Raw genomic sequence first — 26,733 nt, 5'->3', positions numbered from 1 at the left:
TAAAAGCATCACATGCCCTCACTGAAAGGAAGTTACCAACGCCAGCAAGAGAAGACTCTGCCGCCAGAAGACGCGAGAGATCGCGAGACTACGAAGCACGGAAGTCGCTTTTCCCGCGCAAGAGCGACAGGTACTTACTGTGGATTCGCCATACGAATTGTTGTCGCGTGTTTGAGTGTGTATTTGCAGGTACTTCATCGCGAAGGAGAAGCGAGAAGGCTTCGGCCTACGCTTGGGAATTCCGGAAACGGAATTCGGAAATTGTCTGCGGAGTCTCAACTCCGAGTACAGACGGAAAAAGGATTGAGAGCTTGTCTCTCGGATTTCCCTTACCGGAAGGAACGACCATCGAGTCAGAGATTTAGAACGGAGGGATTTTCTCCGGTTCTTATGCTTGTAAAAAGATTCTCCCTAATAAAGAATTCTCTTTAAGGGGGAGGGACCAGCCCATCTTCTGGTCCCCAGTATTGTGTCGATCTTCTCTCTCTCTCTCTCTCTCTCTCTCTCTCTCTCTCTCTCTCTCTCTCTCTCTATATATATATATATATATATATATATATATATATATATATATATATATATATATATATCCTTTGGCTTCAATAATAAGAGATAAATTCTATTTATCTAAGTATATTTTATATTGTTATGCGCTCCCGTTTGTGACATTGGATTCCATCAGCGATTCCAGACAGCCTAGCGTTTTTGCCAAGGATACAAGGCAACCCAACGTTTGTGGTTTTCAACCATTGTCGCTGTAGAAAGTCAGCATTTCTAGCAGTGAAGGACAGCAGACAATTTAGCCCTAGAAGCATTGCAGATACCCCCATTTTACGCCCTCGGAAACGCAGCCAAGACAGTCATTTTCAGCCACCGGACTAGCCCCGAAATTCAGCAGATAGAAGACCACAGATTTCAGCCCTCAAGTCGTCGTCGTCATCGGCATACTCCCAAGTTGCATCAGTCCATCGCATCGTCATTGTACCACTTTGTGCAATCATAAGTAGACCACTCTCACGGACGAGAGTGGGGCCTTCGAAGGAGGGTTTTACGTCTCTGGTGTCGTATCTCTCTTCTCTCTCTATCTCTCAGTCTCATATACTTGCACGCACATTGTCCATTCACTTTGTTCGTGATCATAGCACTTTCCATTAAGAACGGAAGGCTCTCCCTGCCATAAGAACTAAAAGGAACCTTGAGCACAGTTCGGAGCACTCATCTTGAGCAAAGCGCAAACATTCACTCCGCTGCACCTAACATTGGTCTCAGAGCTTTGGCAGTGTTTTGTATCACTCAAGGAAAGAACCACAAGAATTTTTTTTTCCTTGTTGAGGTCGCACGAACCAAGTTCGCTGGGGTGTGTCGATTCCTAATCGTGTTTTGTTGAAGAGTGACAGGAATCCCAAGAAAGAAGGGCTTGTTCAGCCGCCCCTTGTGTCTGTTTTCACTCATTGAGACCGGACCGTGCACTTAGCGGTCGGCCAATCGACGTGGGGGGAAAACGCAACCTTGGTGTGAGCGCAAGGCCGCCAAGGGATGCGCTCGCAGAAAGGAGTAGAACTCGGGTGAAGAGAAGATCCTTCTCAAACGCGATTTGCAAGCGAAAGAAAACCTCAAGAACCTCAAGAATCCAAGTTCCTCGTGAACTTAAGAACCCAAGACCCTCAAGAACCCAAGTTCCTCGTGGACTTAAGAACCCAATACCACAAGAACCCACGACTTCAGAATGATCATCACTCGAAGCGGAATGGATACTTCGCTTGGAGGTGATGAGCATGAGAGAGGCGGAGAAGAATTTTCCCCACCACGAGGTTTTTCCGACCCTCCCCCTTCCTGATCTACGACATCAATTGCACTTAACTCCAATGGAGGAGTTGGAGCTGTTGTTAAAGGAACAGAATTTACAACGCGAAGCAAGAAATGCCGCAAGAATCGCAGCCATAGCGCGTGAGCGCGAGCAAGCACGCTTGAAAGCCAAAGAACAACAAGCCACATTGGATCGTGAGCGCACAGAAAGACAAGCAGAGAACAAAGCAAGACAAGCAGAATTTGATCGCGAGACCAAAGCAAGAATGCAAGAGATGTTGCGACTCTTTTCTCAAATGCAGGCACAGATTCAACAGGATCGGAAAAAGGAGACTCTCTCAGTCTCTTCTTCTCCAAAGCAAGACACACAAGATTTGCATGATTGTGTGAAGCATGATGATGATTTGAATGATAATGATGAGCATGATGATTTGGACGATAAAGACAAGCATGATGATTTGCATGATCAAGATGTGATTTCTCACAAGCATGATGAGTTGCATGAAGATGATGTGATTGTTCACAAGGATGATGTGTTAGTAGATGCTTTTTCTAGCGAAGCTAACCTCGTTGTAGATTCGATCAATCACGAAGAACCGATCTTGGCTTTCGAGTCGAGGTCCAAAGAACCCCCACAGGACGATTGGATCATTCAAAAAGACCCGATCTTGGCTCTCGAGCCTAGGTCCAAAGAACCCTCACAGGAAGTATTATGTGTTCGCATGATTGATACGCACGCATTGTTCGAGTGTTTCATTGATCGTTTCCTGTATTTTAGTTAGCGTCTTTATGTGATCCCTTTTCCTAGGCATGACATTGTACGTTGAGCACGTTTCACTCACGAATGTATGCGGATTGTTCATGACAAGCTGAAAAGTATGTATTCAAGGAATCCACATTCCATGTCTCTTCCTTGGCACGACACATTCGTAGAAAGAGCACATGAAAGTATGAGCACCAAGCGTGGGCATTTCCGTTGTGATTTGCCACAGTTGATTGATTTCGATCAAAAAGAAAAGATTCGATTTCATTGTTTGCATGTGTTTAATGAACGGGTTGTCACTCCGTCTCTATGTTCATATACATTGCATACTCAGTCTTTAGAGAAGACAATATTTTTTCCATTCACTTTACATGGAATGGGTATGTTCATGTTTTTGTGTTGGAAATGGTTTCAGGAATTTTCAGTCATGGAGATTCTTGAAGAAGAAAGAAGCAGGACTCTAGACGAAGTTGAAGCAAGGAAGGAGCCACAGAAGACTTTTGTCGCTTTCGGCGCGGCCCAAAGAAGCAAGCGTTGCAGACCTTTATGAAATTCAAGTACCGCACGACCCACACAACAGAGTGGGCCGGCGAAGAGTCCCTTCCAGGATTCTGGATGCTTTTGGCGATCTCCCTCGACACCATACAGTTCGGTACCAGTACCTCACTGTGAAAAGGAGGGGATGTCACGTGACACATCCCAACCCTATGTGTCCATGGACAAGCTACAGCATAACAGGGTTCAGTCACTCCAGTCAATCTAGATTAGAAGTGATATGGCACTTTTGTGAGTCTATTCGTAGACCGTGCATGCCCAGTCACTTAGCATAGATGCATATCCTCTGGTTGCACACAGCATGATCATCAATATTCCCTTCAGAATCCATCAAATTCAATCAAGGGAATTTTCTTTTCTTTATTTTTGGTATTTTCACTTATTATTTTTAAGTGACTTTCCAACAAAAGTAGGTAGGGTAATTTTGCTAAGTTAGTATATAAGCAAACCCAAGTTAGCACTTTCTGGCAGAAGAGGCAACAAGAGCACATGCTCAACAGGCATTCTTCTCAGCAAGAACCCTCAAGCGCCAAGCTTCCCCATAGCCTAGCGTTTTTCGACAACCTCGACAGTACCTCCCCATTCTGGCGTTTTCAGCATTGCCTTGATCGCCCTCATCACCAGCCTACCTAGCGTTTGCAGATTCCTCTCATCGCCAGCACCTCAAATTGCTAGCGTTTCCAATTTCAGCCCATCAGCGTTTTTGGATTCCATCAACGATTCCAGACAGCCTAGAGTTTTTGGTAAGGATACAAGGCAGCCCAGCCTTTGTGGTTTTCAGCCATTGTCGCTGTACAAAGTCAGCGTTTCCAGCAGTGAAGGACAGCAAACAATTCAGCCCTAGAAGCATTGCAGATACCCTCATTCTCAGCCCTCAAAAACACAGCCAAAACAGTCATTTTCAGCCACCGAACTAGCCCCGAAATTCAGCAAATAGAAGACCACAGATTTCAGCCCTCAAGTCGTCGTCATCATCACCGTCGTCGTCATTGGCATAGTCCCAAGTTGCATCAATCCATCGCATCGTCATTGTACCACTTTGTGCAATCATAAGTAGACCACTCTCGCCGACGAGAGTGGGGCCTTCGGAGGAGGGTTTTACAACGTCTCTGGTGTTGTATCTCTCTTCTCTCTCTATCTCTCAGTCTCATATACTTGCACGCGCATTGTCCATTCACTTTGTTCGTGATCATAGCACTTTCCATTAAGAACGGAAGGCTCTCCCTTCCATAAGAACTAAAAGGAACGTTGAGCACAGTTCGGAGCACTCATCTTGAGCGAAGTGCAAACAATCATTCCGCTGCACCTTACAGTATGCTAACCTTGTGTCACAACTAGGTGGACAATTACAGAAATCGGATGATGAGAGGTTAGAGGCTTTTCTCTTTGGATTGGACCACTCGATCGAGTTTGATGTGGAGGCTGATGATCCAAAGACATTGCAAGAAGCGATGCGCTTGGCTCAACTCCAAGAGATGAAGCACAACAAGGGTAAGCTTAAGCCGGTCTCAAGTAATGGTAATTCTTCCTCTCATGACTCGTCTAAGGACAAGGATTCTACTGGGAATGGTAGCTATAAAAAGAACTCTCAGTTCTTCTTCTCGATCTAATTCTCGATCTCGATCTCAATCTAAGGGCGATAACTCTAAGGATAAGGGTAAAGGAAATCTCATAAACCTTAACTCACCCAAGATGAAAAGATTGCTCAAGGAGTTTTAGGTGGTCAATTAAGTGAGGAAGAACAAGCATTGTTTTCATTGTCATGTAGTAGGTCAAATAAAAAGGGAATGTCCTAAGAAAGAATCTTACAAGGAAACCTCTACTACATCAACTTCTGATGCTACCCCTCAAGTGAATGCGATGAGTGTGGTAGATCAAGAAGCTAAGCAGGAGGGGATTTTTTTAGAAGATGAACTCATAAAATGTTATGGACATGTTAATGGTCATAGGGTCATTGTGTTGTTTGATTCTGGAAGTTCTCAAGATGTCGTAAGTGAATCTCTTGTGAAACGTGCACGTCTTCAGACTTCTTCTATCCCCACCCTCCCGATGCAGGGGTTCTCTGAAGGCATGGACGCTTCATATTTTCAAGAATGTGATGATGTCAAGTTGATCATTCAACAAACCCAATTTACTCGTCGTTTTGTAGTCTGTAAACTTGCAGGATGTGATATCATTTTCGGCATTAAGTGGTTTTGCATGTTCAAACCCATTATCGATTGGGAGAAACTCACGTTTCTCATCAAAGATAATGAGTCGCAGCCCGTCCTCATTCAAGGCGAGAGCGGTATTCCCTCTCTCCCTCTCATCTCTCATGTCCAGGCAAACAGAGAGCTACGTCGAGGAGCCCAAGCGGCGGTCATCTATGTCAACCCCAAATCCAGGAACTTGGGTATTCCTGACAGGTATAGTGGAGGTTTTGTTAAGGTCAATTCGGTGTTTTCTCATGATCATCATTCGCCTACACACCCTCCCCATTGACCTATGGACATTGTCTCCGACCAATTGCATGACGAGGAACATGTAGGTAAATAAATTTCTCCATCGGATAAAGAGAAGCCAAAACCAGGTGATTTCTCATTTAGGAGGCTTCGCCCCTCCCAAGGTACGGTCTGTTGGTTTACCAGTTCTCTTTGTTTGTAAGAAATCAAACTCATTTCAGTGTTGTGTGGATTTCAGGGCACTCAAATCAAGTATGGTCAAATTCCGGAAGCCGAGAGCTCACATGGCCGTTCCTTTGGAGCGTCCAGATGAAGCACAACAAGTTTCCAAAGTGGACCTATCGAGTTGCCGCCACAAGGGTGGACTTCCAAGGAGCAATCGAAAAGAAGAACCACCAGAGATCATTGTTTTCGAATGGCTCCATTTCAGTTTGGCAATAAGACAGAAGCGAAGCAACATTTCCTCAAATTCAAGGATCGAGGTACACATGAAGCAGCTTGGGTGGATGAGGAGTTCTTCATCAATTACCTAGATTTGCTAGCCTCATACAAGGAGGCCATGCAGATCAGTACCAGTACCTCACCTTAAGCAAGAGGAAATGTCACGTGCACATGGCTCTGTGCGCCACGTGGACATACTTCATCGACTTCCAGAGCCAGTTTTCCCCTTCTTCCTAGATAGGGATGTCTAGAATCCTAGGAGGATTAGTACCGGCAATTTTGTGAGCCTGTTCGCAGGACCTGCATGTTCGGACAAGTCCATTAGATTAGGTTTACTAGTTTGGAACCCTCTTGCATAAATGGTTTGTATACGCGTTTTGACAGATGTTATTACAAAACGGTGGGCATCTGGCATGACGAGCATGTAGTCCTAGGTTAAAGGAATCCAACGTGCCAAACCGCGCGTCGATCGGATTCCAAGTTGGGCGGATGTGCGACAGTTGCACCCAATTCTGGACCCCTGGACCTATTTTTAAAATAAATCATTTTATGATTTATTTGTTGGAAAAGTTGGTGGACAGTTGCCCTACCTGAAGCCTAATAAGTATTTAACCATTGATATGCACCCATGGAAAAAGCCATTTGAAGACAAGTGCAGGAGATCACCTCAGCTAGCATTTTCTGCAAATCAGATCCAATGTTTTCAGAATTCAGCCTTAGCGTTTTCAGCCCTCACAACAGCCAGTGTTTTGGGATAGCAGCAGATCAGCAGCGTTTTCAGCAGCCACCCCTATCGCTCAGTTCTGCAGCAGATTAGCCCCATCGTTTTCAGTTTTCAGCCCTTCCCCTCGCCGGAAAGTGGCTTGACACTGCCTACGCAAGTTTCCCGTTGTGGTCTCGGTACTTCGGCAGCCCATCGAGCCTCCCCTCAACCATTCCCTCGCCGGCATCGAGTGCTCCATTGCTATCCATCATCGACCTCGTCAAGATCTGCATTTTCAGCCCATCATACTTCTCACATCGGGAATGCAAATCAGCCCATGGTGGTCATCCGCAATTCCCACATCGAGAAGAATCCAAGGTGCATCAAATCAGCCCAGGAGGTGCCTCTTCCCGAGGAGTTACAGCGGTGATTTGTCGTCGTCAAGTCAATAGAGTCTGCATTGAGGTATTGCATTGTGTATACATTCCATTTACGCAATCTAAAGCAAATACCACATCGGTAACGATGTGGGGGGCCCTTGAAAGGGTTGGTTGGGACCCCATCGGGTGTTGCTCTCTTCTTCTCTCTCTTTCTCTCTCGCTCTACACATCTCTATTGCATTCTCTCAACCCCTCTCTTCAGGGGAACATAAAAAGAACATTCATTGAAGCACAAAGTATTCACTAACTCAAGGAAAGAAGGAAAGGATTTTGTTGAAGTGTAAAACTAGATCTTCACCATTTCAATTCCACTGCACCTAACACTCCTTAGCCAAGGTTTCCATAATACTACGAATGTTGTTGGCATGGCTACTTGTAATCACAAGATCATCCACTTAGAAGATAACAAGAGTCACCAATCCTCCCTCACAATAAATATACAAATATGGGTCTGCAGAAGAACGTCGAAAGGAGTGTCTTAGAAAGAAAGAGCTGGTACCATGCTCTAGGGGCTTGCTTCTGGCCATAGAGAGTTTCAACAACCTACAAACCATGTCACTAAAATCTTGATCCAAGAACCCTGAAAATTGCTTCACATACACCTCCTCCTCTAGTTCACTGTTGAGAAAAGCCTAAACTACATCCATCTGAAAAATGGGCCACCTAGAAAAGGCAACAAGAACAAAAACTGTTCAGATGGTCGCCATCCTCGCAGTCAAGGCAAAGGTCTCGTCATAGTCCACACCATGTCTCTAAGAGAAGCCCTTGGCAACAAATCGTGCCTTGCGCTTATCCAAAGAACCAACAAATTTGTAATCGGTCTTGTAGACCCATTTGACACCATTCACCTTCCGCTTAGCAAGCCACAGAACCAAGCCCCAAGTGTTATTCTTCTTGATAGAATCAAACTCTTTTTGCATGGACAACTTCCACTCTGGTTGTAAAAGTGCCTTTTCAATTGTCAAAAGGTCTCGGTCCTTGATCACTGTCAACATGCTAGGACAATCCTTTTTCATGTGACCTACTGTGTGACAACAAAAACACCTACGTTGCTTTGGATACAATGTCTTTCTTCTTTACTTAATTGACCACCTACGATTCCTTGAGCAACTTTCTAATTAGGAGTGAATTGACGTATTTGATTTTCCTTTACCCTTATCCTTAGCTTTGTCACTCTTACATTGAGACGAAGAATTTGGAGAGTTCTTTTTATTGTTACTATTCCCATTAGAATTTTTGTCTATCTTTAGAGGAATCATGAGAGGAAGAGTTACCATTACCTAGGCCGTCTTGAGTTAAACCTTGTTGTGCTTCATCTCTTGGAGCTGCCGATGTGCTATTTGCTTTTGATTGCATAAATGGAATGTACATACATACATAACCTAAACGCAAACTCTACTAACTCGATAGGAAATGTCGTCGTAGTAACTCTTCAATATGAAGCATCTCATGGGCTGATTTGATGCACATGTGGTTCCGTCTCAATGAGGGGTTGCTCATGGCCACCAAGGGGTAGATCTTGGTCTGATATGCACTCCCAATGTGAGAGGAAACAAGGGCTGAGAGTTGGTTGCAAAAACGCAGACTTAGCTGCAAAAAAGCAGCCACTCTAAGACAAAGCAGGGCTGAAAACGCAGCTGATGATGGAGACAATGATGGACAATGCTGGGAGCACTCCATGCCGTAAGGGAATGGTCGAGAAGAGGCAAAATGGGCTACTGCAGTATCGAGTTGCAGCGATGAGGCTCGTGTTGGCAGATCCGAGCCGATTGCGGCGAGGGAAAGGACTGAAAACTGAAAACGCCGGGGTGATCTACAGTTCCGAGAGGTTGCTTGCGATGAAGGAGCAAAAACGCCGAGGCCTAATCTAAAAAAACGCTAGGCCTGCTGGTCTCTATTGGCGCTAGCTCTCATGAATGAAAATGCTAGTTGATTTGCTGCCTTTTTATGACTTTTGAGGTCAAGTCGGGAAATTTAGGCCAAGTAAGAAAAAATGTGCTCATATGCGCAAATGGCCGATAACTGTAACAAACTGCTGACGTGTGAAGTCACTGACGAACAGAACCCACCTTCAGATCACGGCCGAGGGGCCTAAACCCTTAATAGCAGAAGAAGAAGTCCTACCAACTTATGGGACCCTGTCCGTTGGGGCCCAAGTGACATAAAGGCATTAAAATAAAGTTGGACCCTCACACACACACAATAGATAGCATAGAAGCTGATGACGTGGCAGCAGTACAGATTTCCGAATTTTGCAATGACTGCTGACGTGGCAACCTATACGAATTCCTGAATTTTTCGTTGACTAAAACCGGCCCGTAGGGCGGTAGACTTTGGCTTTCACCCGAAATTCTTTATTTTAGACACACACAGAAAGCACTTTTGAAAGGTAACCGGCGGCGGGAATTAACACTTAAGCACACACACGGCTCGGAAGCTAGAATGCTCCGAACATACGCCAACAACCTGTAGGCCCCAAAATTGGCGCCCCTTTCGGTATTTCTTTATTCTTTGAGAGGATAAATTACAAAGAAGAGTCCTTGGAATCCATTCACTGTATCCAACTAGATACCACCCGTTCTGGCAAGATTTCGGTAGCATAACAACCCCAAAACTTGCCCGAAACCAATTCCCCTGCCGGAACTCATTTCCACTAACATAAACCCTCTCATTCCTGCCCAAAAACAGTAAATTCAGCATGCTGTATTTACTGGTTTTTGCCCTGTTTTCAGCCCTAAACAGTCCCTGAACTGTCCTCTAACAGTGGGGCACTGTTCCCAATGGTTCTCGCGTCCATATGGCTGAAAAACAGTCAAAATACAACGCATAACCAGCGCTGAAAACGCACTTGTACGGTGAGGTTATCACCCTCACCGGTGCCAGCTTTTGGAGTAGCAGTTAGCTACTCCTGTTCCTGCTCAGAGAGGCGCTTGCCTCAACAAAAATGCATGTAACCACACAGTTGTGCATGAGTCAAATGAAGCATCACATTAGTCCACGGGGGGGGGGAGAGAGCAGTGTGAGGTGTGCAGGACATGACTTCTTACACCACACTGTACGTAAGGAAAGCTTGCAATCAATAGCTCTTAACCTGTGGCAGGCTGCAAATGAAGCCCTCTCTAGTAGAAATCGAATGCTACCTTCTCTTGCATGAGGAAAGTCCACCAGAGAGTGCCACTTAGCACATTTACATGCCATTTCCCATTTCGTGCTTGCCGCTTAAAAATCTCCCGATTGGTTGGTCAATTGACTTTGCAACAAAGTTCTAAAATGTTCCCCTTGTCATTCCGGACGTAATGACGCGATCAGATTTCGTGCCCCAAAATAGCAGTTCCCTAAATTTTAGGGATGCTTTCGTTGGACTCCCACTAGTCATTTGACCATCTATGCCCATTGGGACTGCATTCAAAAATGCAATGTGGCCTAGCTGTAGGGTACTTTCCCTCGATGACCCCACCTCGGCACTATGCCTTTATTGAGTTCACTCCTATTATCCACCAACTTGCTAAGTGCGACAGAGGGACCTACATGATCTTGAACTGAGCCTAGACATCCTCTTACTATACGAATTCCAGTGTCGACCAACTTCCCGTTTGCGGGTGAAACTACCGTTCATATTGGCCATACAATGTTCGACCATTTGCAACTTCAAAAAGAGGGTCTCAAAAATAAAACAAAAATCATTGGAAAGAAACCAACAACTAAGGTTAGCAATTTCCACGTCCTCGTGACATAGTTAACAGTTGCCACGTCCTCGTGACATACCCCTCTCTTGAAATCGCAAACGTCCTCGATTGCATACCATAAATACATGCCACTGATGATCTTGTGTTGTAAGCACTCTTTTATCATCGCATGTATCCGCAAGAAAGGTCGTAACACATAGATACAAATGACTTAATGAGGCCTTTATACTATTGCCATTTCCATCTATTACATTGAACTCATATGTACATATGATGTGCTAGCTCTATCATTACCCCTCCTTTGCACATGTTGGGTCGGGACATAAGTAGGTTGTAACCCAAAGGCTTCAAGGTAAAGCTGCAATACATTTGGTGAACCTCTGACAGTTCATTGCCAATCCATCCACTTTGCATCCATAGGTGGATCTTCACCAAGTAGCGTCTTGCAACCTGTCCTATAACTTTTATGTCCTTATGTGCCAAAACTTGCTCAAGTACCAGGATCTCATCAAGTTCCTCAACTTTTGGCTGATCCTCATCTGGCATATCTTCTAGCACATCACCCATAAAGGGTCTTAGAAGACTCACGTGAAACGCATTATGAATCTTCCATGCATCAGGCAATTTCAGCCTGTAAGCCACATCGTTGATCTTGTCAAGCACTTGAAAAGGCCCATAGTAACGCATGCTGAGCTTAGGAAACAGTCGTCCCTTGCCCTTCATCTTCTTTAATCTTGCCTTTTCGAACCGTAATAGAACCGAATCACCAGGTGATAGCAGCAATTCACGATGGTGACGATCAGCAGCCTTTTTCTGCTTTGCCTGAGTCTTCTCCAAGGCAACTTTAATTTTCTTATACATTTCATCCACATATCGATCTGCCTCAAAAATCTTGTCCTTTGTATGCAAAATGGGAGGAACCTTTTTGCCACCTTCAACAATCTCAAAAGGAGCCTTGCCAGTTGACGAATGCACCGTATTGTTGTACACATAGTCAAGCATAGGCAAATCCTGTTCCCACTTGCCCTTATTATCTGACACATAACATTTCAGCAGATCCAGAATAAGCCTCTTCTGACTGCCCATCAGTTTGTGGATGAAACGAAGACGAGAATTTGAGCGTAGTGCCAATGTTCTCAAGCAATCCTCTCCAGAACAAACTTGTCATGCGAGGATCGCGATCAATGACAATCGATTGTGGCATACCATGGTACTTAAACACATTGTACATGAATAAGCGTGCCATCTTATCAAATTTTATCTTCTTTAAAATCTTCTTCCTGACAGCGATAAAATGGGCGTGCTTGCTGAACCTACAAATAATGGTCCATATACCATCATTTCCTATTGGTGTTCTTGGAAGATCAAAGATAAAGTCAATAGCAATGCTTTTCCATGGCTTATCCGGAATCGGCAGTGTTTGTAACAACCCTAGTGCCTTTTGCCTATCAAACTTGACCTTTTGGCAAATTACGCATGTTCGCACAAAGGCATCCACGTCTCTCCTCAAGGTAGGCCAATGAAAGAATGTCTCTACAGCTTTAATTGTCGCATCAATACCACGATGCCCTGCATACAGTGGGACATGACTCTCTTCCATGACCTTATGTCGCAGTGGCCTAGTGACACAAAGTCTGCCATGCATCATCATAAATCTTTGAGGAGGTAGTGCTCATGATGTTGCCCCTCTTGTAGTTGTTCAAAGATCCTTGCAAAATCTTCATCAGTAGTATATTGTTCCTTCACGTCATCTAACTCATGATCATAAGGAATTGACATAGCTGAAATTTGTGGCTTCCTGTCACGTACACATCTAACCCTATGTGCATGTGGACAAGCTACTTCATGTCCAGGGTTCAGTCAGCTTAGGAAGTGTTATGGCACCTTTGTGAGTCTGTTCGCAGGCCGTGCATGTCCAGGCACTTAGAGTAGTTGCATTTCCTCTGGTTGCACACAGCATGATCATCAGATTACAGTCACCCATCACGAGCATTTTTCAATACATAGAACCCATTTTCCCTATTTTAGTCATTTTTCACTTATTATTAATAAGTGACTTTGTTGGGAAACGGAGTAGGGCAACTTTGGCAAGTTAATATATAAGAAAACTAGCGCAAGCACTTTCTAGTAGAAGAGGCAGCAGTAGTCCACTAACTCATAGGCACCTTCTCAGCAAGACCATCAGAAGGCCTAGCATTTCCAACCATCAGCAGATCAAGACCAGCGTTTTGGCATCAGATTGAGCCTAGCGTTTTCAGCAGATGCAGATCAGCCCTGACGTTTTTGCAAGCAGCAGATCAGGCCTCACGTTTTTGCAAGTTGCAATTCATGCTAGCGTTTTGCAGATTCCCGACAATAGAACCACCATTTGCATCAGCGTTTTCAGATTTCAGCAGTTAGACTCCACACCGCAGCCCCCAAACCTTGCAGATCTCACCTTCCCGCAGCAAATCCTCGCCGCACGGTCAGATCAGCAAGTGTTTGCAGATTCAGCCCACTATTCGCAGATTTCAGCATCTGCGTTTTCAACGCATCGTCATCGTGTCGTCACCGCCGTCGTCACTAACATAGAGTCAGAATTCAGCAAATACAAGATATGCAGATTTCAGCCCCTAGCATTTTCAGATTTCAGCCCGTCTCGTCATCGACATCGTCGACAAGTCCATTGCATTTAGACCATTGTACGAGGATTGTGCAATCAATAGTAGACCTCTCTCGCCATAGAGAGTGGGGCCCTTGGAGGAGGGTTTGACAACATTCTGGTGTCGTATTCTTCTCTCTCTATCTCCCAGTCTCAACACCTTCATGCAAAGTGTTTACCCACTTTGTTTATGATCATTTGCACTCTCTCATTAAAGAAACGGAAGGCTCTCCCTTCCGTAAGTAAAAGGAACCCTTGAGCACAGTTCGGAGCACTCATCTTGAGCAAAACTCACATTCACGCTGCACCTTACACTTCCTTGATAACGCATCAGCCACAACATTCTTCTTGACTTCCACATGCATAATCTGGAAGTTCGCATATGCTTTTTGGATAACTTTGACTGTGTCAAGAAGTATCGCAAGGTCTAATGGTCTGTTTGGACAACAAAATCAATACCTAAGAGGTAGTGCTTCCAACTAGAAAGCGCACGAATGACCACCAAGAGCTCTTTCTCGTAGACTTGCATAGTCCTCTAGCCCTTGCAAAATTCGGCTTTCATAAGCTACTACCCGTCCATCTTGCATTAGCACTGCTCCGATGCTACTGCTACACTGCTTCTTAGCTGAATTTTTCTTCTGCTGCCCTCCTTTCTCGTTGCTCGGAAACCCACTGTCCTCTCCTTTCAACAAGGCAAGACCAGTGTGAGCAACTTCCATGAGTTGGGTGAGGGTAGCCACTCTGTTCTTGGTACAATAGTCCCGAAGCCCTTTAGGCAGCCCACAACAATACTTCTCTATCTGCTCTGTCAATGGCAGAAATCTGTAGGAGATCACTGAGAGTAACGCTTTACAAAACCTCTGATTGTACTCCAGCAAGCTCTTGCATGTAGCCGAAGTAAGCTGGTGCCAATCTGTCATGACGTCGGCTTCAAATTCATTTGACAAGCAAGCAGATGCAAACATTTGCTTAAAGTGGACCCAAGTGGCAGGTGCCTATCCTTGCATTAACAATGTCGTCCACCATGTAAGCGCATTGTCCTTCAAGAATTCCTGACCTTAGAGGCCTCTGTAAAATTCCCTCCTTCATATGTTGTATCAAATTGCTAGAGGAAAGTGAGAGCCTTTGCCTTATCCTCGAAGCCGTTGATAGTGCTAAACTTTACAGCTGCACCACCTTCTTTGTAAGCTTTCGGCTTTTCCATTGCCCCAAATTGTCATAAGGAATTGTCTGCAACATGGGCACTGTAGTAGGCATCATCGGCACATCTTGGCCATCAACATTTTGTGTCACAGGTGTCATATCTGGCTGCTATCCAGAAAACCCAGCCATGCAAAAATGAGGTTGTGGCACCCCAAACTTGCCCTGGTTTCTCTGAAAACCTTGCTGCATGCAAATGTTACCATACTTGGGTTTTGGCATCATATCTTGCATACCCCCAAACACTGTTTCGCATGTACGGCTGACTTCCAGGCGCATAACCAGCCATATTCTGGAACACAAATCCACCCCCGAAATACCCAGGATGTACCGTGGGTGGTGGAAAAACTGGATGCATTGCCTGGTAACCATTTCCCTGTCCATTCAAGACAGCATGCGGGCTCTGAAGGGTGGCGGGCTGAACTGGCATAGCCTGTAAAACAGGTGTTCTAACCACCTGTTCAAGGGCGGGAAGAACCTGCTTTGGAGCCCCTGATTTCGCAACATGCGAGTGCTCCTTATCCTGTTGGGGCGCATGAAGTACTTGGGCTTGAGCCTCAAGAAGCTCTGTTCACAGTGTAGGTTACCTATATTGTTGTGGCACTGGTGATGCTTGCAAGAACTCCATAAACCTTGGGTTCTGCACCAGTTGTGAAAACACATTCACCGCGGCAACTAACTGAGTCTTGAACGCATCATCCTCAAGTTGCCCAATAATAAAGCATTGTACTAGAGGGACATTCACATCAATAGGAGGTACAGACAGACGTGGCCGTGAACTATCGCCAATCTCGAACACCATCAAAATTTCCTATCTGTCCTTCGAAGAGGAGCCCTCTTCCATAATGCCCTTCCCTTTGTCGGCCATAGTGTACTCCCGCGTTCCTGTACTCTGTGTCTTTACCCAAAACAATCGAGGCTAACTTCTTGAGGAAAAAGTGATCGATATCTCGGCAATGGAACCTTGAAACCAGCCCGTAGGGCGATAGACTTTGGCTTCCACCCGAAATTCTTTACTTTAGACACACACAGAGAGCACTTTTGAAAGGTAATCGACCACGGGAATTAACACTTAAGCACACACACGGCTCAGAAGCTAGAATGCTCCGAACATACGCCGACAACCTGTAGGCCCCAAAATTGGCGCCCCTTTCGGTATTTCTTTATTCTTTGAGAGGGTAAATTACAAAGTAGAGTCCTTGGAATCCTTTAACTGTATCCAGCTAGATACCACCCGTTCTGGTAAGATTTCGGTAGCATAACAAACCCAAAACTTGCCCGAAACCATTCCCCTACTGGAACTCGTTTCCACTGACATAAACCCTCTCATTCCTGCCCAAAAACAGTAAATTCAGCACGCTGTATTTACTGGTTTTTGCCCTGTTTTCAGCCCTAAACAGTCCCTGAACTGTCCTCTAACAGTGGGGCATTGTTCCCAATGGTTCTCGCATCCGTATGGCTGAAAAACAATCAATATAAAACGCTAAAAACGCACCTATACGGTGAGGTTATGAAACGAACGCAGAGAAGGATCTCCCGGCTACACAAAACGCCTACAGATACGCGTCGGACGAACCACCCGACCATAGCCACCATCCGACAGCTCCCCCGTGTTGGGGCCAGCGTCCGAGGACTTAGGCGTGCACCTGTTAGACCGAGCGTCCCATACCACCCGGCCTCACCTCCTCGAGGTGACCTCGCACACTCCTAGCCTCACGGGCTAACCATTGGCACTCTGCCAGTGGGGGTCGATAACTGTAAATGAGGCCTTGGCCTCCCTTTTATAATAATGGCCGGCCACACTAGCCGGGTTCACACTACGTCCGCCCGGACACTGGACGCCCATCTCGACGGCATCTGGGCTAGATCCCCTCTCCTGTGAGCGGGACATAACATACTTCCCCCCTTAAGAACCATTGATGTCCTCATCAATGACGTGGGGATACTTAGCCTTCAAAACTCTAACGGGTTCCCAAGTAGCGAACCTTTCAGATTGACCCTTCCATTTAATTAAGTACTCACCATAAGCCTTATGACGCGAATGACGAGTACGATGATCTAGAACCGCTTCTGGTTCTCGAGGAATATACTCACTTTGCATATCTTGCCATACATTTTCCTCGATAGGCACAACAACGTCGGCTTCGCCCAATTTCACTTTGAGGCGGCTGACATGAAACGCTGGATGTACACTAACATCCGAAGGAAGAGCTAGTTTGTAGGCAACTTGGCCAATTTTCTTTGTGATCAAGAACGGACCACAATATCGAGCTGAAAGCTTATAATGCTTTCCCTGTTCGCATAGTCTTGGAATCCTTGGGTATCTTCAGATAGACCCATTGTCCCACATCTAGAGTCCTTGGAGACCTCTTTTGATTAGCATAAGTAGTGACTCGATCACGAGCCATCTTATACTATCCTTAGCCAATTCAAGCATTTCTTGCATGTCATACAGGAAATCACGAGCTTGGCGTTCTTGACTTTCTCTAAGCCAATAGCAATTGGGGATTTAGGCTCGAATCCATACATCCGCATGAAGGGGCTAAATCCAATAGCGGAATGCTTGCTACTATTATAGGCAAACTCTAACTGTGAAAGATACCTTTCCCAATCAGACTGCCTATGAGAGACATAGGCTCTCAACGTGTCCTCTAACGTCTGATTCATCCTCTCAGTTTGTCCGTCGGACTCAAAATGGTCAGAAGACGACGTACTCAACTTCGTCTGAAGATGAGCGAACACATCTCGCCAAAATCGGCGAGTGAACTTAGTATCTCGATCACTGACCATATCCTCTGGGAGACCATACAGCTTATAAAGCTGATCGACAAATAAAACCGCCAACTCATGGCTTTTTACTGTTGACTTCATTGGTATAAACTTCGCCATTTTTGTGAGTCTATCGACCACAACCCAAATAGCGTCATTGCCCCGACTAGTATTAGGCAAACCAACGATGAAGTCCATGGAAATACTTTGCCACTTGGCATCTAGGATTTCCAATGGGTGTAGCAAGCCAGCTTTCCTAAGACGCTCTGCCTTATTGACCTGACACTGAGCACATCTCTTCACATAGCTCTCAATGTAAGAGCGCATTCTTGGCCAATAGAAATATCGCTTGACCAAAGCCAAAGTTCTCTGGATGCCTGGGTGTCCAGTGCTAGGAACATCGTGGCATTCGCACAAAATCCTTTGTCGAATCTCATCGATTTCCGGCACGCAGACTTTACCATTTCTGAACAATAGTCCACCTCTAATGGAATATTGTCGCTGTCTCGTCTCTCCAGCACGACTCACTTGGGTCTCCGGACCACCCAAGCCTGTATGCGAGTCATGCCCCGCTTCGACCTCGTTCCATATCTTGCCAAAATGGCCGTGGAACAACATAGCCCTGGGAGAGAGAGAGAGAGAGATAGAAATCCGTCGTGAGTTCAGCCATAGACAAGGCATTAACCTCAAGAATCCTGTTGAGCGCATCGGCAACTCGATTGCTTGATCCTTTTCTATAACGGATCTCAAAGTCAAACTCTTGCATAAGCTCAACCCATCTGGCCTTCCGGCCTCTGAGGTCAACCCTGATCACAGATATAGCGCAAGGAGTGATGATCTGTCCATGCAACAAACGTAGAGCCATACAAGTAGTGCCGCCATTTTCTCAGGGCGTGGACTACGACGTAAAGCTCCTTTTCATACGTTGGATAACGCATCTCAACGTCAGAAAGCTTCTTACTTTCAAATGCAACAGGACATCCATTTTGATATAATGCCGCACCAATAGCATAATCACTAGCATCCGTTTCAACCACAAATGGTTTGCTAGGATCCACAATGTGTAATATTGACGCAGTAGTCACCAAGTGCTTAAGTGTCCGAAAGCTCTCGTCGAGACGCTCATTCCAGACAACAGGGGGATTACCTTTACGATGAGGACCCGAAGTCTTCGGCCCTTTCACCCCTCCTTTTAAAAGTTGCGTAAGCGAAGCAGCAACTTTTGAGTAATCCTTGATAAACTTGCGAAAGAATCTAGTAAAGCCTAAAAAGGACTTTACTTGGCGCACATTCTTCAGAATGGACCAATCTCGCACTTTATCCAATTTTTCAGGGTCGACGCGAATTCCATCGCGAGTAATGATGTGACCCAAGTACAAGAGCTCTTTCTTAAAGAATTCACACTTAGAAGCCTTAGCGTAAAGCTTCTCAGTTCTCAATACTTCGAGACAGTACGTATATGCACGAGGTGCTCAGACACGACTCTAGATCAAGATATCATCGAGAAATACAACAACGAAGTTGCCTAAAAATGGTCTCAGCAAATCATTCATCATCTGCTGGAACGTTGCTGGAACATAGCTGGAGCATTGGTCAAACCAAAAGGCAGGACCAAAAACTCGTAGTGACCATAACGCATATGGAAGCCTGTCTTAGGAATATCTTCCAGTTTGATCCGTATCTGATGATAGCTTGATCGCAGGTCTATCTTCGTAAAATACAACGCTCCATGGAGCCGATCTATCAGATCGTCCATACGCGGTAGCGGATACTTGGTCTTGACAGTGAGCTTATTCAACCCCTTGTAATCCACGCAGAAGCGCATAGTGTTATCCTTCTTTCGAGAAAGTAACATTGGTGCTCCCCACGGGGATTTGCTAGGCCGAACAAAACCCCTGTCGAGATAATCCTTCAGCTATCGCTGAATCTCGTCCTCCTCGGTTTTACTAAACCGATAGGGTTGCTTTGAGAAGGGCTGCTTGAAATCAATCATGATTTCTCGGATAAGGTTAGATTAGTCAGAATCCCCAAGTTCAACAGAAGAACATGAAACATTTTTACGAAATTCAGTGACAGAAGTACCAAGCACTAATGAATCAAACTAAGCAGATAGTACACATTGATAAAAGTCAACATCAGAAGACTTTATTTCTTTATACATTTCCAAAGCAGTAATAATTGGTATTGCAAAACCATTATTTACAGACTTCTGATTACAAAGCGACACAGATACATGAGGCATGTTCTGCTTAACAAAAACAAGGGAGTGATGTACATAGTCTATATACAATGAGTCTTGTTTATCATAAAACCATGGAATTCATAAAATAACATCTGCTCTGTTCAGGCACATGATGTGGAAATCTAGGTTCTCTTTGTAATCAGCCAGCTCGAGCCACAAGTCTGGAACCATCCCATTCCATACATCTGTATCCACTCCACGAGCCATCTTCACGCGATACTCATGGTCACTGTCCCGCGTCCGCAGGCTCAGTTTCTGCACCAATTTTGCATCCACAAAATTGTGTGAGCTTCCATTATCAAGGAGTCACATCGTGACCATTGATCTTCCTGGGGAAACCGAGAAGATCGTGCTTATCAAACACTTTGGTGCTAATAGTACAATTAGTGCATGAACTGTGCGCTAAATGATGGATTTCAACTTGAACAACATCAGAGTTACCTGAGATCTCGTGAATCTAAGCCGAAGGACGACCTTGCGGTTTCTGCGTCTTCTTCTTGGGGCAATCCTTGATTCGGTGACCCATCTGGCCACATCCGAAGCAAGCCCCTTTCTTCACAGCATCAGCAACTGAAGCATTTCTGGCTTTCTTCTTCTCCTGAGAAGGTGATTTGGAGGTCGCTTCCTCGAAGCACCCTCACCAGATTGATGGTCTACAGTTCTTTTCTTCTCATAATTCGCTCCATTTATCAAATGGAACGTCCTGACCTTTGCCACTGCATCCTCGACGTCAGTCGGGGCTTTATCCTTAATTAAGGCCCAACGGTAATCCTCATGCAATCCAAACAGATACATGTGCACAGCGTGCGTAGAATCCACCTTGCAGAAGGTGAGCGCCTCTTTGAAAGCTGTCGTATATTTATCAAAAGACAGAGTTTTCATCGAAAGACTCTGCAATTTGGCATAAGCTTTCAAAGGGTCCATTTTGGCAAAATCCCTCTTGAATTTCACACAAAAATCAACCCACGTCATAGGCTTCTCTGTCATGTCACGCCACCAAGTAAGCGCCTTACTGCGCAAATAGAGAGGAATCGTTTGAATCCTCCGTTCATCATGCTCCCCATGGAGATCAAAGTATGTGGTCCACTGGTGCAACCAATTATTTACGGCCAATTCCGTACACTCCTCTTCACTTGAGAAATTTGTAGTTTTGTATCGAATTGTGACAGTGGACCACCCTGCGAACGTCCAAAAGCAGCAATCTGCATCCGCAATTGCTTGAGATGGGTTTCCCCCTCGGAAATACGCGCAGTCATCGACTGAGCCATATTTTCGAGAGTCGAAAGTCGGGAACTGAGCCCCTGCATGACCCCTTCGAGAGAGGCCAAGCGAAGGTTCGTCTAAACATTCGCGTTTTCCAAAGCGGTAACACGTTGGTCGAAACTCTGGAAAGTAGTTGTAATCCATGTCTAAGGAGCATGCGTGAATGGAATTTGGATGTTACCTGGCGCGTCATCACGCTACACATCTGAGCTGGAGGAATCCATGGCAGAGGACGTGAAAAATTGAGAATTTCACGCAAAATTGAGCCTTTTCTGCACTTTTCGGTAGCGAAAAGTTGAAGTTCGAAGAGCTCCATGCGTGAGCGTGAGCATCTGAAGGCGAGCAGGTGATGGAAGGAGCGCGGGAACGCGAGCAGGTGAGAGGGAGGAGCAATAGAGAGAAGTAGAGGGCTGAAAAATGAGTTTCTCTGCAAGAAAACTCAATCTCTGTAAGTGACTTTCAATACAACACAGGTTTCACATTTACCTTTAAAAAAATCAAGGTGTCCCCACTTAAAAAGGGCCTGGTCTTTTAATAATTTAATAAGTGACTTTGTAGCGTTAAAATCCCCACCACTGGAACAGCGAGAACGAGCATGCGTGGAGGAAAAAAAAAAGCTTGACGCGTGGCAAATCTGCCGCTACTCACAAGCGTGTGCGGGCCTGTGCCCAGCATGCGATTTTCTGCCTTGGTGGAGCCAACTCGGACCCTCACGCTTTGGGCAAAAAAAATCACCACCACAGTCTTCCCATGCTCACAGAGGAAGTCCCTGCTACACACACACACACAGAGAGAGAGAGAGAGAGAGAGAGAGAGGTACTTCTCTCTCTCTCTCTCTCTCTCTCTCTCTCTCTCTCTCTCTCTCTCTCTCTCTCTATGCTTCTCACAGAGAGACTTACAGAGAGGGACTTACAGAGAGATTTGAAAGTACATCGTATGCTGAATTTTAATCTAAAGCATCAAATTAATGAGTAATATACTGATTTTCATCGAAAAACCAGTAAAATCAATAAGTAGTACTCTGATTTTCAGTATTTCCACCTGCTAGACTGCTGAATTTTATAAAAAATCAACGAGCAACCCATTAAATTTCACTTGCACACAAGCTTATGAGAAGAAAATAATCAGTTAAACAGTTAATTCATCAAAAATGACATAAAACAGTGATTATCCGACTCGAACCAGTCTATAGGTGTGCACACGGTTCTTCGTGAGCCAAGCCGGCTTTGATACCATGAAACGGAACGCGAAGAAGGATCTACCGGCTACACAAACCGCCTACAGATACGCGTCGGACGAACCACCCGACCATAGCCACCATCCGACAGCTCCCCCGTGCTCGGGCCAGTGTCCGAGGACGTAGGCGTGCACCTGTAGGACCGAGCGTCCCATACCACCCGGCCTCACCTCCTCGAGGTGACCTCGCGCACTCCTAGCCTCGTAGACTAACCACTGGCACTCTGCCAGTGGGGGTCGATAACTATAAATAAGGCCTTGGCCTCCCTTTGATAATAATGGCCGGCCACACTGACTACGTTCGCCCGGACACTGGACGCCCATCCTGACGGCATCTGGGCTAGATCCCCTCTCCTGTGAGCGGGACATAACAGGTTACCACCCTCACCGGTGCCTGCTTTTGGAGTAGCAGTTAGCTACTCTTGTTCCTGCTCAGAGAGGCTCTTGCCTCAACAAAAACGCATGTAACCACATAGTTGTACATGAGTCAAAGGAAGAGCCCTCTTGTGGGGCATCACATTACTGCACGTAGGGGGGAGAGAGAGAGAGAGAGAGCAAGCAATGTGAGGTGTGCAGGACATGACTTCTTGCACCACATTGTACATGAGAAGGAAAGCTTGCAGTCAATAGCTCTTAACCTGCGGCGACAGGCTGCAAATAAAGCCCTCTCTAGTAGAAATCGAGCGCTACCTTCTCTTGCATGAGGAAAGTCCACCAGAGAGTGCCACTTGGCACATTTACATGCCATTTCCTGTTTCGTGCTTGCCGCTTAAAAATCTCCCGACTGGTTGGCCAATTGACTTTGCAAAAGAGTTATAAAATGTTCCCCTTGTCATTCCAGAGGTAATGATGCGAACAGATTTCGTGCCCCAAAATAGCAGTTCCCTAAATTTTAGGGGATGCTTCCGTTGGACTCCCACTAGTCATCTAACCATCTATGCATCCAAAAATGCAATGTGGCCTAGTTGTAGGGTACTTTCCCTCGGTAACCCCACCTTGGCACTATACCTTTATTAAGTTCACTTCCTATTATCCACCAACTTGCTAAGTGCGACGGGGGGACCTACATGATCTTGAACTGAGCCTAGACATCCTCTTACTATACGAATTCCAGTGCCGACCAACTTCTCCTTTGCAGGTGAAACTACCGTTTATATTGGACATGCAATGTCCGACCATTTGCAACTTCAAAAAGAGGGTCTCAAAAACCAAACAAAAATCATTGGAAAGAAACCAACAACTAAGGTTAGCAATTGCCACGTCCTCGTGACATAGTTAATAGTTGCCACGTCCTCATGACACTGTCCTCCTGACGTGGAAGCCAGTACGGATTTCCGTGATTTACGCTAGGCAATTTTCAACACAAGCTTTTGGGACCAGTTGCTTTTGATTTTGACTCCTTTTCAAGGCCAAGGGCCTTTAAATAAGTGCAAAGGGCTCAGTCTTGGCACGCTTCAGTGAGAAGGTGCAGAGCGCGAGTACCGGCATTGTATTGAGTTCAAGTAATATAAAGAAATACCAAAAGGGGCGCCAAGGTTTGTGGTTAATACTCTCTGGGGTGGAATTCCGCCACTTCGTGTCGCGTGTGCTCTCTCTCTTTGAATTTCAGTTGGTATTGAAGTGCTTAAAGTCTGTGCAATCTGTTCTTTTCCGTTGACACGTAGTGCCCGTTTTGTGACAATAACTTCCCACTCGGTGAACCATTTGACAAACCGACTAACCATTTGACAAACCGATTGGACCGACACGTTGCTCTAACCTGGACCTACATGGCCCAGGCACGTCATGTCAAATGCCCACCTAAGTGTAATAACATTTGTCAAAACGCTTTGTACAAACCATTTATGCAAGAGGGTTCCAGAGCTAGAAAACCTAATCTCATGGACTCGTCCGGACATGCACGTCCTGCGAACAAGCTCATAAAATTGCCAATGCTAATCCTCCTAGGATTCTTAAAACTCCTATCTAGATTTACTCAAATAGCTACAAACAAATAAAATTGACTTCAATCTCATTATGTTTGCATAGATGATACACACTCTTAACCTCCCAATGGAAAAATCAACTAAAATAAGAATTGCTTTCTTCAAGTTCAATACATGTGACAATAACAATAGACCACCCAATAAATTAGAAGACTTGTACAAATGTCCTTACCGCCTCATGTCCACCCAATCTTACAACAGCTCTCCAAAGTCTGCAACACAAAGATGAATATCTGAAATTGTCTGAAGGGAGAATGATGCATGTCATGTAACGTCATAGACTTCAGTAAGGGATCAAGCACAACACACTTGGCTGAGAGAACAATGACAAGACAAGAAACAACGGCTGATACCCTCCTAGTCCAGAGGGAAGCATACATTGTGATCAGGTCTGATGTGAACACAGAAAGAAAATGCAATATCTAATTGCAATGGTTGAGTAATGTGAACTGGAGCCTAACTTACTTGAGGCAATTAAGGTTCTCTTGGTAAAATTTTGGATGCTTAAACTCCATGTTTCTCTCAGCAAAGAAGTGCTCCAGCTCCCTTACAAACTCTGCTTGCTCTTCAGGTGTTCCATCATCTTCCTCGGGAGGGCGTTTCAAGAAATCCAGCCAATCTGGCTGAGCATCTTCATCTGCATCAGCCTCCTCTCCAGCTTCAGCTTCCACCTCTTTTTCTATCAGGAGATCGTCAGAACCCAAAGGGTGTTCCTGGGCAGGTGGGTGGATTTCAGATACAGTGTTTGCATGATGTGGTGACACTTGAGGGGCTGCCTCATCTGCGGGAATATGAAGCTCATTAGCAGAATCAAATTCATCTCTCTCCATGAAAGCCTCGTCCGAGTCCATGTCATCCTCCTCTTCATCCTCATCGTGTGGGTCTTGCTTCTCTTGCTGAAAGTTGTTCCCACCCTCATCGTGGTACGAATGCAGTCGCTCAGGTTGCTCTGCCATAGAGCGAGCGTGAAGAAGAGGGCTAGACATCTGCATCTCCGCGATGCTCTCCCCTTCGTCATCTTCGTCGTCCTCGTCTGCATCGACATCTTCCTCCTCATCTTCTTCCAGCTCTTCATCCTGTTCGGCATTGCCCACTTCCTCGTCGTCTCCTTCCTCCTCTTCTTCCCCGCCCAGACTTCGGGACGAGGAGAGAGACGCATCACTCATTGGGTCCGACATGATTTTAAACCCACAGCAGTAGCTCACTCACAGTTGCACTCGACTCTCGAGTCTCAGTTTTATGAAAGATATCTGTCATTATTTCATGCCGAGGCAAAAAGTGTGCCCGGACTCACAATCTAGGCCCTTACAAAGCCAAAAAGTGAGGTGGTGGATCCTCCTCTCTCATGAACATTGAGTGGGGCTCTGTGGGGGTGAATTTGGCAGCCATGACAAGCCCTGAATTTTCAAATGCCGCCTGAGGAATCCAACTCACCAAAGCTTCCCAAATTTACAACAGCCTGCATTTACAAAACCATGTGGACTTCAAAGAAGCACGCATGCATGAAGTGGGTTAGGGCATTGAATTGCCAAGGGGGATGTCAAAGGGTTCAAGTGTCAAGGTGAGGGGAGGGGAGGCACATGAACTAATTTACATTTTGCCCCGAATTTACAAGTGTCACCCGAGTTTACAATAGAGAGCGTCGCCACTTTTGTTAACACTAGAATGGTAACAGGACACTTTTATGTCCTTGGACACTTTTGTGTCCTGTTAAGTGACCATTTTTCTTGAATTATTTGAAGAGTATGAGAATGGATTTCTAGGTGCTATATATCCACAAAGTTGCCTTATGAGCTGAAAAAAACTTAGCATTTTTTTTGGAGTATCGATCTCACCATTAACCTTACTCTTGCACAACATTTTTGAACCTAAACTGTGTGAAAAAACGGGTCCTGTTTTTGGCTTTTTTTAAATTTTTGGCAACTATACCACTCTAAACTTCATGTTTGTGAGGTTTAGATGGCTAGAGGTTATGCCTTCATAGTTCTCAACATGTTTTGATGCTTGTAAGTGTTACAATGGAAAGTTATGACCAATTTACAAGAATTGCATAATCCTGTTTTTTGGCCAAAATTAGCACTTTTATGATTTTTTTGGGGGCTTTCTTGATATCAAAATTCAATTTTGATTGAGTAAGTGTAATATATAACATAAAGCTAATCTTCCTTGAGTTTTGGGGGACCTAATATGCTATATAGCATAGTATATGATGATGGTTGAGTTTTTTGATTTGCTGAAGAATACGATACATTTTAGAGTAGCAAGTATAACTTTCTCAATATTTCTAGTTTCTTAGGCCAATTGTGTGTATGTTGTAGGTAGTAACCATATCTAATCACAGACTACAAACTTGGCTAGATATTGAGTAGTTTCTATGGGTTTCTAGAGGTCATAATGCTAAACCCAGTTTTTTCATGTTTGCTGTATTTAGCACTTTATCATTGCCCCCAAGGTTCCAATTGTAAGAGATCCATTATCCTTTTGACATGCTCCATGGCTCCTTTTGAATCCAAAGGCCCAAAGGGAACTAAGAAAACATGTATATAGTATCTGTATTGAGCG

At 45.1% G+C, this 26,733-nt stretch overlaps 1 protein-coding gene across 3 annotated transcripts in view; it reads right to left on the bottom strand.

Annotated features, from left to right (window-relative positions):
* Positions 1-25,526, bottom strand: part of LOC147434943 (uncharacterized) — a 182,055-nt gene extending 156,529 nt beyond the window's left edge. The window contains exons 1-2 of one of the 3 annotated variants that reach the window (XM_086491322.1): positions 24,637-25,526; positions 24,344-24,383 (exon numbers count right to left, since the gene is read on the bottom strand). In XM_086491322.1, the coding sequence (XP_086347448.1) occupies positions 24,344-24,383; positions 24,637-25,349 (753 nt within the window). In that variant the 5' untranslated portion in view covers positions 25,350-25,526. The remainder of the gene's footprint in view (positions 1-24,343; positions 24,384-24,636) is intronic. The other 2 variants (XM_086491320.1, XM_086491321.1) reach the window with 2 other exon arrangements.
* Positions 25,527-26,733: the final 1,207 nt, after the last annotated feature.

This window comes from Adiantum capillus-veneris, chromosome 19, assembly GCF_014529385.1.
Source record: "Adiantum capillus-veneris isolate H3 chromosome 19, ASM1452938v2, whole genome shotgun sequence".
NCBI lineage: Eukaryota > Viridiplantae > Streptophyta > Polypodiopsida > Polypodiales > Pteridaceae > Adiantum > Adiantum capillus-veneris.
Note: the sequence above shows the minus strand (reverse complement) of the source record. Positions and strands in the feature narration are given on the sequence as shown.